Here is a 15,650-nt window from a genome sequence, read left to right on the forward strand (position 1 = left end):
ACTTCATGATTTATCATTTATATTTTTAGTTATTTCGGTTTCTTTTATTGTTGTTTTGTCTTTTGGTCACTAGTTAGTTCTTTTTTCATAATTTTTTAACAATCTTTTTCTAACTCCAGTTTTTTCATTTTTTAGAAATGATGTTTTAAATTTTCTTATTTTAAGTACTAGAACATGATTCGTGTTCCGTATCACGAGTTATGGATTAAGGCGAAATAAAATACCTATTTAAGGATGCATAAATACAAAAAGTAGATGATTCACATGATGTATGAATTTTAAGCTATAAGAAAATATATATTTTAACCAGTCTTAGGATCCTGTAAAAAGGACATCTTTCGTGAGAAGTGTGAGAAGGCATAAGAATTGACATGTAGGCATCATGGTTTGTACTTGGGTATAATGTTTTCGGTTGTTTTGGGAAGAAAAACACCAAACATAACAATTTAAGACACAATGCAATGAATTCTACGCTTAAAACATAAAACACTATGCCAAGAACGTTAAGTAGTGTGTTTTAAGTGTTAAGGAGTGTGTTTTGAATTTCACGCCCATAATATGTTGCATTGTGTTTGAAATTGTTATGTTTGGTATTTTTCTTGCCAAAATAACCCAAAACATCATTTCTAAGTCCAAAACATTATGCCTACATGTCAATTTCTATGCCTTCTCACACTTCTCACGAAAAAAGTCCTTTTTACAGTAACCTCACCCATTTTAACCATATATGATGTTAAAAATAAAAATATAAATATAAGATATACTTTAACCACAACTTTACATAGTATTTTAGTCAGTTTTGTTAAAATCGTGATTAATCGGCGAGCAGTCGCCAATTAATGGCTAGTCGGCCCTCTATTTTTTTTTTAACGGCCAACAGAATCAATCCCAAGCACTCTTGGGGCACCCACTGGACCAAACGGAGTACTCCGAGAGTAACCCGAGTCCACCACCAATTCCGCGGAAAACCCGGTAACCCACCCGCCCGTAGGCACGACAGTGAAATTACCGGTAAAACCCGTTTGGCTCGAGGATCGAACCCATGTTTCCCTGGGTCTCATATCATTGCCCACCAATGCCTCACTCTACACCAAGTCGGCCCTCTACTGATTAATTTTTCGTTAATCAGACCATTAATCGCTAGTCAGCCCAATCGACCCTAGTTGGCCAGCCAAAAATCGGAAAAAAAAAATCAAAAAAAAAAAAAACCAGAAAAAATTGAAAAAAAAAATCACAGATTTCGACCAAAACCTGCCAGATTCCAATCAAAACTTGTCTGTGTAAAAAAAAAATTACATATAAAAATATGTGTATATATGTATAAAACTTAAAATTATACATAACAAGTCCTATCTGATTTTAACATGCTCATCACAAGAAATATAATATATTCATCCGAGTTCTACAACCAATGATTTTAACATGGTCATCACAAGAACTTGTCTCCATCCCATCGATCAGCTATCGTCTAGCGAATTCTACAAATATGATTTTAACAGGGTCGTCACAAATCCAATCACAACTATTTTAATAACCATCATTCCTCGATTTTATTATAATAATAAAACCAAATCACACACATCATACATACATTATTTTATTATAATATTAATAATAATAATTAATAATATTAGAAGATTCTTTATGATGCTTCACACCAACGATTTGATCCATATTCATCGACGATGTTCTCGTAAACTTTTAAACTTTTTTTTTACGCCGGAATCTCGATTCTCAGACAAGAAGAAAGCTTACATTTTTATTAATTTGAACGACCAACAACCAAATAAACTTCCAAATACGCTGCCGTTACATCAACTTCGCCTGCATTATTACAACACCTTTTTTTATTAAATTTGGCAGACCTATTGGAATTCAAAGACTTTTCACAGGAATCAGTCTCCTCCTACTCCTATAAAGTAATAAATGGCACCCCAATCTTCTTTCTTCACCACCTTTTTTCTCCTACATTTCCCAAATTCAACTTTGGTCTACGCGCTTAAAGTTAAAATATCACCAGCAGACACGCAAAGACCCATTCTTTCAATTCATCTACCCATTATATCTCTATACAGATTGCTATTCTCATCTGGGTAGCCTTTGATTCACTCTTTAAATTTGACCCACCAGGTGTTTGATTAAATGCCTCTGTGAAGTAAAGGTTTTGAAAAACTTGTTTTTTAGCTATCTTGTGAAGTGGGTATTGGTTAAGGCGATTTGATCTTGTAATTCAGGTTCGATTGTGTTATAAAAACATCGAATTTATCGAATCTGAGTTATTTGATTATTTGATCTTATTGCTGTGACATGGCTGAAGTGGTGGGATATGATGGTGGATCACAGCATGGTCAAAGTGTGCAAGTTATTCCATTCAAGACCTCTAATGCTTCTCTCAAAGTTCTGTTGCTACATGGGAATTTGGATATATGGGTCAAAGAGGCTAAAAACCTGCCAAACATGGATCAGTTTCATAACAAATTAGGGCAGGTGTTTAGTAGATTGCCTACTTTTAGTGGTGGGAAGAACAAGACAGAGGATGGTAAGCCCGAAAAGGTTACAAGCGACCCGTATGTGACGGTTTCGATCGCTAACGCTGTGATCGCAAGAACCTTTGTTATAAGTAACAGTGAAAACCCTGTTTGGATGCAGCATTTTCATGTTCCTGTAGCACATTATTCTGCTGAGGTGCAGTTTGTTGTTAAAGACAGTGATGTTGTCGGTTCTCAAATCATGGGGGCGGTTGGTGTGCCGGTCGAGCAGTTGGTTTCCGGGTCGCTTATTGAAGGGACCTTCCCGGTTTTAAACGAAAGCGGCAAACCGTGTAAACGTGGTGCTGTGTTGACCCTATCGATTCAGTACATTCCCATGATGAAAGTGCCGCTTGATCTTAACTTTAACGGTGTTGGGGGTACCTATTTTCCGCTTAGGAGAGGTGGTAAGGTTACGCTTTATCAAGATGCTCATGTTGACGATGGGTACCTTCCGAATATGCATCTTGATGGTGGTTTGAAGTATCAGAATGGCGATTGTTGGCATGATATTTGTGAAGCGATAAAGCAGGCGAGACGTTTGATCTACATTACGGGTTGGTCTGTTTTTCATAGCGTTCAGCTTGTTCGGAATGGTGACGGTGCGAAAGATAGTTGTTTAGGGGATCTTTTGAAGGCTAAATCTTCTGAAGGTGTGAGAGTGCTTCTTCTTATATGGGATGATCCTACTTCGAGAAGCATTTTGGGAATAAAGACGGTAAGTGTCGTATAACTAAATGGCAATTTTGTATTTGTTCTGATAAATGTTCAACATTCCATATATATTTTTTCATAACACAAAGACATTAGATGCTTCTAACAGGGTAAAGATAGTGTAAAAAGTGCTCAAAGCGTGAGAAGTGTGAGAAGTGTATTATAACAGTATATATAATACTATATAACACCATATAAACACCGTATAACAATATGTAACACCATATAATACCATACAACACTATGTAACACTATATATCATTATATAACAAATATAACACTATACATCTATCATAGACATGCTATCAGACAACCTATAGTGTTATATTTGTTATATAATGATATATAGTGTTACATAGTGTTATATGGTATTATATGGTGTTACATATTGTTATACGGTGTTTATATGGTGTTATATAGTATTATATATACTGTTATAATACACTTCTCACACTTTGAGCACTTTTTACAGGATCCTCTACACTAACATTCTTTTTTACTGAACATATAAACAAAATATTATGCGTAGAGATGATTTGTAGTAATAACCATAGTTGTCAATAGCAAATAGCGTAGCGTATAGGTCAAAGGTCGCTACAGGGTATGTAGCGATAAATAGTGGAGTTAATTACTGTTTTCGTCTCTGTGATTTGTCAAAAATCACTATTTCAGTCCATTAGTTTAAAATTTGTGATTTCAGTCCCTGAGGTTTCACTTTCGTAACCATTTCAGTCCATGTGGTTTCACTTTTGTAACCATTTCAATCCATTATTATGTTAAGTACAGGGACTGAAATGGTTACGAGGTGGACTGAAATAGTTACGAAAGTGAAACTACAGGGACTGAAATCGCAATTTTTAAACTAATGGACTGAAATAGTGATTTTTGACAAACCACAGGGACAAAAACAGTAATTAACTCTAAATAGTGGGATTTCAGTTTTTTTTTTTAAATATAAATAGCGATTAAATATAGCTATAAAATAGCTGGATTGTAGGTTTTTGTTAAATATACATGTAAAATAACGTACATACCAGGATATTTTCATATAATATACATATAATTTTTTTTTCTAGTGTACCGCCCGCTAGTTATCGCTATTCGCTATGTAGCATATAGGCATTAACTGGCCATTAACAACTATGGTAATAACATTGTTTTCCTAATCGTTTATCCATGCCAGCAAAAGCTAACTGGGTTAACTTTCAATTAGTATGGGATCGGGGATCGATGAAGGAAAATATGTTCAAAGTTGGGGCTGCTGGTAAACATTTTCTAAGTTGGGATTAATCCCGGGCCCCGCCCAATATGTCAAAGTTGGGATTATTAAAATCCAATTTCCTACTTTTATGTAGAGTCAATTTCCCGGATGGTCCCTGTGGTTTCACGTTTTTTCACGTTTAGTCCCCACCTTTTGGAAATAGCAGGTATGTTCCCTATGGTTTGTCATTTTGTTACTCAGATAGTCCCCTGACATTTACTCAGGGGACTATCCGAGTAACAAAATGTCAAACCATAGGGAGCATACCTGCTATTTCCAAACTAACTGCGTCTACTCAGGGGACTATCCGAGTAACAAAATAACAAACCATAGGGAGCATACCTGCTATTTTCAAAAGGTGGGGACTAAACGTGAAAAAACGTGAAACCACAGGGACCATCCGGGCAATTAACTCTTTTATTTATTATAAAATGGATTTAGTGTTGTGAAAATGTACAAATGATTTCATGAAATTTAAAAGGATATATAGAAAATTTCATATTTGCTTATATGGTTATATTTGCATTCCATCTATTAAGTTGCATGATTTGTTGAACTAATGCAGCAAGGAGTCATGCAAACCAACGATGAAGAGACACGTCGGTTTTTCAAGCATTCGTCTGTGAAAGTACTACTTTGCCCTCGTTCCGCTGGAAAGGGGCATAGTTGGGCCAAGAAACAGGTTCAACGTCATTAATTCGTATAAGAATATCGAACATATACCCATTGTCATTAATTTTTGTATTTTAATCGATTTTTTGGGTTACAGGAGGTTGAAACAATATACACCCATCATCAGAAAACGGTTATAGTGGATGCCGATGCTGGTAATTACAGAAGACGGATAATGGCATTTGTCGGAGGTCTTGATTTATGTGTGGGCCGTTACGATACTCCGTCACATCCCATTTTCAGCACATTACAAACTTTGCATAAAGACGATTATCACCAACCTAATTACACAGTAAGCTCTTCACTCAGTTACCATATGTCGATAACTAGATGATGAAATTGAAACCCACGCGTTGCGGCGGGGATGTTAAAGTATGTAAGTGTAGGTTTCAGCGACTACAAAAAAATATTTACGGTTATGGTTTTCTCACTCAAAAGTCTTATTATGTAACTCAGAAAATAAAGTCTTGTTTTTTTTTTTTTACATCGGTCGGAAATCAGAAAAACGAATACTGGTTCCGGTAATACAGATGTTGTTCGGTCGGTACCAGCTCGGTTCGTCACTATAGCACTATCTCAAATACAACTCCTTTTTCAATAAAACTTTTATCCGAATGTCGAGAAAGAAAAATTAAAAGTTTTTATATATATATAAAAAGTTACAAACGAAAGTTATAAAAGAAAAAAATAAATCTATCAGTAAATCCCACCAATAGCAAAGCAAAGGTAGGGTCTGAGGAGGGTAAGATGTAGACAGCCTTACCTCTACCCCGTAGGAATAGAGAGGCTGCTTCCAGTGAGACCCCCGGCTCGATAGTAGTTTTGCATCAAGCCTTGGACATAAGGCACATAACACTCAGCAATCGGGACAAAGACCGATTAGTGCATGTACCCTTTTGTCTTTCAGCTATCAACGCCACCACATGATGCATGATTAACCGTCCTCAGCTTTTAGCGTTATTTTCACGAAATTAGTAAAATAACGTTATGATTAGTGCACTTTCACTTTTGCCCCCCGATGGCCCACACATATATACATTATATGCGCATACCGCAAGCGGGGTGTTGAAACTTAAAAAAAAAGTAAATAATAAAAAAATGTAAAGTGACTATTCATTAAAGTTGCAAATGCATGTTTATTATTTAATATTTAATATTTAATTAATATTTAATGTGTAATAAAATTGACTTCGAATGAATTACGTCTTGCTCGGTTATAGGGACCCACTACAGGTTGTCCTAGAGAACCGTGGCATGATTTGCATAGTCGAATCGAAGGTCCGGCTGCATACGACGTGCTTAAAAACTTTGAGGAAAGATGGTTGAGGGCTTCAAAGCCACAAGGGATTCGTAAAATGAAGAAATCTGAAGATGATTCATTGCTTAAATTAGAAAGGATTCCTGACATTTTGGGAATAGATGAGGCTCATTGTACCAATGAACAAGATCCTGAGGGTTGGCATGTTCAGGTATCTTTGTTTCTTTGTTTCTTAACAACTTTAAAAGTTATATCGTGTCGTTATTTTTCTGATCTTGTTTTTTGCTTCAAAATGTGCAGGTGTTCCGTTCGATTGACTCCAACTCTGTTAAAGGTTTTCCCAAAGACCCCAAGGAGGCAACAAGCAAGGTATGGCAATTAAACGACAAATTTACCCTTCAATTAACAGAGTTAGGACCAAAGGATGTAACGTGTAAGATTTTGAAACAATTAAGTAGAAAAGCTGTCGACTTTAAAAGCAAAGGACAACGCCTGAAATTCACTATAAAGATAAAGAACAAAACTTTTAATTTACTCACATTTTTATAAACATTTAGTATGCCAAATATGATTACACAGTATATTAACTGTTGGATCGGTGATCGTTTGACGTTTAAGATCATTGGATGAACAAATATATGATAGATAATAAGTATGAGTATGCACAAATATCGTACAGTATGAGGGTATTTATACCCTCGCAGTATGACGGTTAAATAACCGTTTTTTAACTAACTTATCAACCGACGCAACCTAATCTTAACCGCTAAATTTATCTGTTTGACTTTTTATTTGACTATTATGTTTGACTTTCTAAATTACACTTAGTTTCTTGATTATTAATATTCCAACATTAACTCAGTGATAAACTAGTTTTTTATATTAATAAAAATGATCTACGAAATTTTATGCATTAAAGTACACTTTGGCTGGCTTTTAACCCTTTTGGCCTTTTTCTTTTAAGAGTTAATTGCCCGGATGGACCTTGTGGTTTGCCATTTTTTCACCTATAGTCCTAGTAATTTACTCTTCTTTTAATCTATTATTTTTCTTTAACTCGTTTGACCCGTTAGAGATAAAACATAACCCGAATCAACCCATTTTTAAGTAAATAGGCAAACCACAGGGACCATCCAAACCAGGGGCGGTTCTTAGAAGGGTTGTGGCAGGGCCACGGCCCGGGCAAGTTTTTCGGCCCTAGTGCTAATTTTCCGCATTTCGATTGAATTTTTTAGAAAAGCTGTCAATTTTAAAAGCAAAGGACAACGCCTGAAATTCACTATAAAGATAAAGAACAAAACTTTTAATTTACTCACATTTTTATAAACATTTAGTATGCCAAATATGATTACACAGTATATTAACTGTTGGATCGATGATCGGTTGACGTTTAAGATCATTGGATGAACAATTATATGATTGATAATAAGTATGAGTATGAGTATGCACAATTGATGTGCAGGGACTCGGAATCGGAAACACAGGGACAACACACACAAAGCACACACTTATTATGTATCACAAACGTCGTACAGTATGAGGGTATTTATACCCTCGCAATATGACGGTGAAATAACCGTTTTTTCATAGTTATTAAAGGCGTGAGGCGCACTCAAGGCGCATAGGCCTCTCCTAGGGCCAAGGCGCAAAGCGCAAAAAAAGCGAGGGCCTGAGAAAATAAAGCGCATAATAAAACAAATTTTAAAATATATTATGTATTAGAAAAAGAATACTATTCTTCAAATAAAATAAACAATGTCTATTATGTAACACTTTATATCATCTAATTAGTAACAAAACATTAGTGTATTAGTGTAGGAAAAAATAGTTTTCCTTGAACAAAAGTAGAAATCTTGCTAGAATCTTGTCGGAATTTAGAGAATTTGACAGGAAACTCTCCGGAATCGAGGAATCTCGTCGTAATGTGCGCCTGAACCATCACCTGGAGAATTAAAGCGCAATTTCCTCGACTTAAAGCACAACTGCCTTGCCTCGCCTGAAAAATGGGCCTAGGCGCAAGAGGCGATGGCTTTTAACAACTATGCGTTTTTTTAACTAACTAATCAACCGATGCAACCTAATCTTAACCGCTAAATTTATCGGTTTTACTTTCTATTTGACTATTATGTTTGACTTTCTAAATTACACTTAGTTTCTTGATTATCAATATTCCAACATTAACTCGGTAATAAACTAGTTTTTTATATTAATAAAAATGATCTACGAAATTTTATGCATTAAAGTACACTTTGGCTGACTTTTAACCCTTTTGGCCTTTTTCTTTTAAGAGTAAATTGCCCGGATGGACCTTGTGGTTTGCCATTTTTTCACCTATAGTCCCAGTAATTTACTCTTCTTTTAATCTATTATTTTTCTTTAACTCCTTTGACCCGTTAGAGATAAAACATAACCCAAATCAACCCTTTTTTAAGTAAATAGGCAAACCACAGGGACCATCCAGACAATTTACTCTTCTTTTAATCTATTTTTTTTCTTTAACTCGTTTGACCCGTTCGAGATAAAACATAACCCAAATCAACCCATTTTTAAGTAAATAGGCAAACCACAGGGACCATCCAAACAATTTACACTTCTTTTAATCTATTTTTTTTTCTTTAACTCGTTTGACCCGTTAGAGATAAAACATAACCCAAATCAACCCATTTTTATGTAAATAGGTCAAATTTACCACCTTTAGTTTTTTTTTTCAGGAACCATACTCTTGGTTTTAAAAAGCGCGCCTTAGGCGCGCCTAGGCGCAACAAGGCGCAGGGTCTGGGGCTTTTTTGCTTCTTGCCTTGTGTTTTTACAGGAAGCGACCAAAAAGCGCAAATTTTGATGTTTTTTTGTGGGCTTTTTGACCTGAGGCGCGCGCCTCATGTACCTTAGGCATTTTACTGCATAAAAATGTTGTACCTTGGGTTTTTTGACTTGTACAAGTAATTAAAATGGTATAAAAGCCTTACTTATAGCTATATTTTGGTTAAAGGAAGCTAAAAACCTATGGGATATGTATGGGATATATAAAAAAAATTATATAAACATCTTGCGCCTCGGGTACGAAAAGCCCACCGCTTTTGCGCTTTGCGCTTCGCGCCTCAATTTTAGACCTCGTCGCTTTTGACGCCTCTCGCTTTTTAAAACCAAGACCATACTTAATATTTTTCTACACTGTGTAACAGAACTTGGTATGCGGGAAGAATGTGCTGATAGACATGAGTATACATACAGCATACGTGAAGGCGATTCGTGCGGCTCAGCATTTTATATATATCGAAAATCAATACTTTCTTGGTTCTTCGTTTAACTGGAGTAATTACAAAACTTTGGGTAAGAATTATTAACCTTGTAGGCTGATCTATAGACAGTAATATCATTATCAAACATACTTAAACTATACTTGTGTTTTCGCAGGTGCAAACAATTTAATACCAATGGAAATCGCTCTAAAGATTGCGAATAAAATCAGAGCCAAAGAGCGGTTTGCTGCGTATATTGTGATTCCTATGTGGCCAGAGGGTAGTCCTACAAGTACTGCAACTCAAAGGATTCTGTTTTGGCAGGTAAGTTATGTAACTGATTATAGGGCTGCAAATGAACTGAACGTTCAGCGAACAGTTCGTGAACCGTTCGGCGGGAAGTTCGTTCATTATATAAATGAACGGACATGAACAGAGGCCGCGTTCGTTCATTTATGTTTGTGAACGTTCGGTAAGATGTTTGCTTATGTTCGATAGCTCATTAGTGTTTTTTAATTTTTTATATTTTATTAAAATACTTCAAAATTCCGACAAATAAAGTATTTAATAAGTATCAGTGTATTATATATTCTGTTTATGAACACTTGTTTGTGTTGGTTTGTGTCCATGAACGTTTGTTTGCGTTCATTACCTAAAAATTAACAAACGAACACGAACACGTTCATTTCCTTAACGAACGAACACGAGCAGAATATCTAATTCGGTAAGTGTTCATGAACAGTTCGTGAACACATATATTTCTGAGTAAATTACAAAAACGTCCTTTATGTATGCCACTTATTGCAAACTGTGTCCTTTGTCTTCAATAATTACAGAAAATGTACTCGATGTTTGCAAACCCTTGCAGTTATGTCCTTTAACCCTAACTCAGTTAATTTTTTATGGTTAAATCTGACCAAATGGACCCCACATGAGGGTATTTTTGTGGTTAAATCTGACCAAATGGACCCCACATGAGAGTAAAATGACCAAAATACCCTCATGTGGGGTCCATTTGGTCCGATTTAACCACAAAAAATTAACTGAGTTAGGACGAAAGGACATAACTTGCAAGGGTTTGCAAACATCGAGTACGTTTTCTGTAATTATTGAAGACAAAGGACACAGTTTGCAATAAGTGACATACATAAAGGACGATTTTTGTAATTTACTCTATATTTTCCTTAACAAACGAACACGAACACGGTTCGTTAGCAGCCCTAACTGATTAACTGTCATTTTGAAACTCGTATGTAGCAAAATGTAACTTCAACAATAAAGAAAATGCTAATTACAACAACTTTTTACAGAACAAGACAATGCAAATGATGTATGAAGTGATTTATAAGGCATTACAAGAGGTCGGGCTTGAAAATGTTTACGAGCCGCAAGATTATTTAAATTTTTTCTGTCTTGGCACTCGAGAATCATCTCATGGTGCGGAACCGACTTCGGATCAAAAAGGGTCTAATGGCGCAAACGCGGCTCAGGTAACGTATCTTATCTTTCTCACCATATGTTCCATATATATCACTGTTTTCTTGATTTATTATAGAGTAAATTGTCATTTTAGTCCCTGAACCGTTTCGACCCGTACAGTTTCGAGCTGAACCGTTTCGACCCGTACCGTTTCGAGGCACGGTTCGCCTCGAAACGATTCAGCTCGAAACGGTTCGGGTCGAAACAGTACGGGTCGAAACGATTCGCGTCGAAACGGTTCAGCTAGAAACAGTTCGGTTCGAAACGGTTCAGCTCGAAACGGTTCGGCTCGAAACGGTTCAGTTCGAAACGGTTCAGCTCGAAACGGTACGGGTCGAAACGGTTCACGTCGAAACGGTTCAGCTCGAAACGGTTCGGGTTCGAAACGGTTCGCGCCGAAACGGAATTTTTGTATTTTTTTAGAATTCTTTAGAATTTTTATGATTTTTTAGAACTTTTTAGAATTTTTTGGATTTTTTTTTATTTTTTGGAATTTTTTTGATTTTTTGGAATTGGATCAAAATGGCAATTGAAAACATTTAAAATGAAAATCCCCAAAATACCCCTGGTTAAAGATGGAGTTTTTGGATGGAGTTAGTGTATGTGATCAAAATGGCAACAAAAGGGAAAAGTCAGGGACCCAGAGGCAAAAAAAAAAACTATTTGAACTAAAAATGGCAAATTTGGACAAAACTCAGGGACTAAAATAGCAATTTACTCTTTATTATAACTAACACATTCTTTTATTCTTTCAAAAAGTTGCTTAGCAAGAAGAATCGACGTTTTATGATATATGTACACTCGAAAGGAATGATAGTGGATGACGAGTTTGTGATAATGGGATCGGCAAACATCAACCAACGCTCATTAGAAGGCTCTAGAGACACTGAAATCGCAATGGGTGCGTATCAGCCGTATCATACATGGGCTCACAAATGTTATAGTCCACACGGGCAGGTAGTGTTTCTCTACTTTTCATGTAGGGGTGTTCAGAAATCGATTCGGATTCGAAAAAGTCGAAATTCGACTCAATTCGATTCGGTTATTAAGAATTCGATTTGATTATCAAGAATTCAAATTTGATTCGAGCCCAGTAAATCGAATACGAATTTATAAATTTAAATTCGATTCGATTCAAGATTTGAATTTATCTTATAATTTATACATATTTAGTTATTATATTTATATATGATACACACATATAACTTTAAGGAAAAATTACAAGTTTTGTCCTTTATCTTTATACCAGTTTTTAGTCGGTGTCCTTTTTAACGAATGTTGACAGGCGGTGTCCTTTACTAGGTATTTTGTTGCAAGTTTAGTCCTTTACACCCAACCCAGTTAAAAAACCCTGTTAATTGTTGGGTGTAAAGGACTAAACTTGCAACAAAATACCTAGGTAAAGGACTAAACTTGCCACAAAATACCTAGTAAAGGACACCGCCTGTCAACAATTAACAGGGTTTTTTAACTGGGTTGGGTGTAAAGGACTAAACTTGCAACAAAATACTTAGTAAAGGACACCGCCTGTCAACATTCGTTAAAAAGGACACCGCCTGAAAAGTGGGCTATAGTATAATTTGATCCAAGTCCTAAAATAGCCCATTACCAAGTCTAAATAACCCATAATGAATTTACACATGTTAAATGAATTTGAATAAAAAGTAAACAAAGTTATTCGAATTTATCCGAACTCGATTTGAACACAAATTTTAATCGGGTTGACTTGTTTTAGTCGAATTCGTATTCTAGCAAAAGTAAAAATTATTTTAAAAAATTCGATCCAAGTAATTCGAAAATTCGTTATTCGATTCGATGAACACCTCCGTTAGTTCATGCACATAAAAACATAGCTTAGGAAGGGTATAATTTGTGAAATGATTTTGTGCAGGTATTCGGGTACAGGATGTCCCTATGGGCTGAACATATTGGTGGACTTGAAAGCACTTTTGAGGTACCCGAGAGCCTCGAGTGTGTGAGACGGGTCAGGTCATTGAGTGAAGCAAACTGGAACCAGTATGCAGCTGTTGAAGTGACCGACATGAAGGCTCACCTTCTTAAGTATCCGGTTGAAGTTGATCGAACCGGTCAGGTGAAGCCTCTTCCTGGCTGTCCAAACTTTCCAGATTTGGGTGGCACCATTGTGGGCACTTTTAGTGCCATTCAAGAAAATCTTACCATTTGATTTTAAACTTGAAAAAAAAAACTTAAATTTTTATGTTTAGTTATATGTTTTATCCATGAGTACTCTATACAAAACAAAAGATCATGTTTGCTAAATTTGATGATTATGATTATCAGTTGTTGTTGTAGACAGTTGTTGGATTATGTTTCTTGATATGTTTACTGAATTGAAAGACTGTATTATGTGATGTGGGTTCCTTCTTTTTGATAAATCTTATATTTTATTAACAGTGGCGGAACCAGAACGATTTAGTTAGGGGGTCATCATAAGCTTATATTCTATACTGATTCAAATTAGGGGGTCCATCTCTAAATTTGTTCTTCAAAAACTCAAAATTTATAAATAAAAATTCAAAAAGTTCCGGTGACCGGAGGGTCAGCAGACCCTCTTGACCCCCCTCTGGTTCCGCCCCTAATTCTATATTTTATAAGGTCTATTTAAAGGCTATACACCATGTGATATGTGTTATTTATATAATTATAAATGTAACATTTATGTTTAATCTTTCTTTTCATCAGTTTTTGTTAAAAACGAAGTTGTTTTCAAAATAAAGTATTTTTTTGTGATTTTTGGCTTTTGGCCTTCGATATCAGCCGGTTTCAGTATTTTTGCACCACATGTTAGAGGTGTACAAAAAAACCGGTTTTAGAACTGAAACCGGGAAAAAACCGAAACCGGTTTTTTTATAACCGGTTTTAGAACCGAACCGAACCGCCGGTTGTAGACCGGTTAGGATTCTTGATATGAAAAACCGATTAATAACCGAAACCGGTTTTAAAAAAAACGGTTTTTTTTTGGCAAAAACCGGTTAAAAACCGATCCCAACCGGTTACACCGGTTATTGTTTTGGACTTAAAAAACCGGTTAGTAACCGAAGCCGGTTACAAAAAAAACCGGTTTTCATTTTGGATGAAAAAAACCGGTTCGGTTAATAACCGAAACCGGTTTTTGAAAAAAAACCGATTTGTACACCTCTACCACATATACTACTAGAGATGGGCATAATCGGTTCTTTTTACTACCCGGAACCGGTTCCTGGAAGAAGTGAATGGAACCGGGTTCTGTGAGGAACCGGTTCCAGTTCCTACCCGGGTTTAGACCAATAAAACTAGAACCGATAGTATCCGGTTCCGGGTCGGGTTGTAACCGGTTCCTCAGAAGAACCGGTTTCTCCAGATAACTCAATGAAAAAGCTGCAAAACTATTAGGAACTGGTTCCAGCAGGTTATTAAATGAAAAAGTCTGCAAATACTGTAAGGAATCGATTTCGGTCAAATCATTGAAAAAGATGCCAATACCCGCATGAATCGGTTCCTGCCGTTAGATTCAATGTATTAACCTGCAAGGCTGCAATTATTATTAGGAAACGGTTCCTAATGTTAGAAACCAATTATATATTCCTTGCCCCCATGCCTTTAAAAATACATAAGTTACACCTTCAAAGCTCCACAATTAACCGGTTCTTCGAAGGTTTAGTGTGTTTTATGTAACCGGTTCCGGGTAGGAACCAGGTTTCGGGTACGCACCGGGTCCGGGTAGGGTCCGGGTAGGAACCGATTTTATTTATAAAATGTGGAACCGGGTCGGAACCTACGGGTTTTTTAAACCCGGAACCGGTTCTACTATTAGCCGGGTAGGAACCGGAACCGGGTCCGGGTCGGGTCCACTGGAATCGGGTAGGAACCGGTTTTTATGCCCATCTCTATATACTACCTCCACAATAGAGGTTGCATGTTCGACCTGGTCCAAGGCTGTTAGGTTATTGCCAAAAATGATGATTAACCAAATCAAACATACCCAATATAATCCGACTTATAGCATAGCTATTAGTAGGGATTGGGAAGGGTGTTATGGGGACAAACCGTATCCTCTCGGCTCTATGAAAACAGTCCACATAGCAGTATAAAATAGCTTAAAAATCCAACCAAAATAAAATGATGATAATATATGTCCAAAATATAAGGATTGCAACCTCTCACAAGGTTAAAGAAAAAAAAAACAAGAATTCATGTTTTAAACATAATATGTATGTTTATACATCAAACCAAAAAGTCGTTTTAAGTATTAAAAGTGTTTCTCATAATTTAGTTGAAAAAAACGTTTGGTTTCTTTCTACAGAGCACATGGCACTATGGCAGATCCACGAAGTATGTTTCAGCTTTTATAGATCCAATCTTGGTTCGTATCTTCAAATTTAATACCTTCTTTAATTTAATTCTTATCCTTTTTTATAGTAACTTAAAAAGTGATCACTTTTGTTATCTAATTTTGTAACTTCATTAAAATTAATTGATCCCAACCATTTAAAATAACC

At 36.1% G+C, this 15,650-nt stretch overlaps 1 protein-coding gene across 1 annotated transcript; it reads left to right on the forward strand.

Annotated features, from left to right (window-relative positions):
• The first annotated feature begins 1,772 nt into the window (after nucleotides 1-1,772).
• Nucleotides 1,773-13,523, forward strand: LOC110864357 (phospholipase D gamma 1). The gene is made up of 10 exons (XM_022113406.2): nucleotides 1,773-3,246; nucleotides 5,069-5,185; nucleotides 5,273-5,467; nucleotides 6,396-6,644; nucleotides 6,734-6,802; nucleotides 9,616-9,763; nucleotides 9,848-9,996; nucleotides 10,983-11,162; nucleotides 11,911-12,108; nucleotides 13,043-13,523. Exons 1-10 carry the CDS (start codon nucleotides 2,308-2,310, stop codon nucleotides 13,334-13,336), a joined length of 2,538 nt encoding a protein of 845 aa, XP_021969098.1. The 5' UTR covers nucleotides 1,773-2,307; the 3' UTR covers nucleotides 13,337-13,523.
• Nucleotides 13,524-15,650: the final 2,127 nt, after the last annotated feature.

The sequence above is a fragment of the Helianthus annuus genome, chromosome 6 (genome assembly GCF_002127325.2).
Source record: "Helianthus annuus cultivar XRQ/B chromosome 6, HanXRQr2.0-SUNRISE, whole genome shotgun sequence".
Classification (NCBI taxonomy): Eukaryota; Viridiplantae; Streptophyta; class Magnoliopsida; order Asterales; family Asteraceae; genus Helianthus; species Helianthus annuus.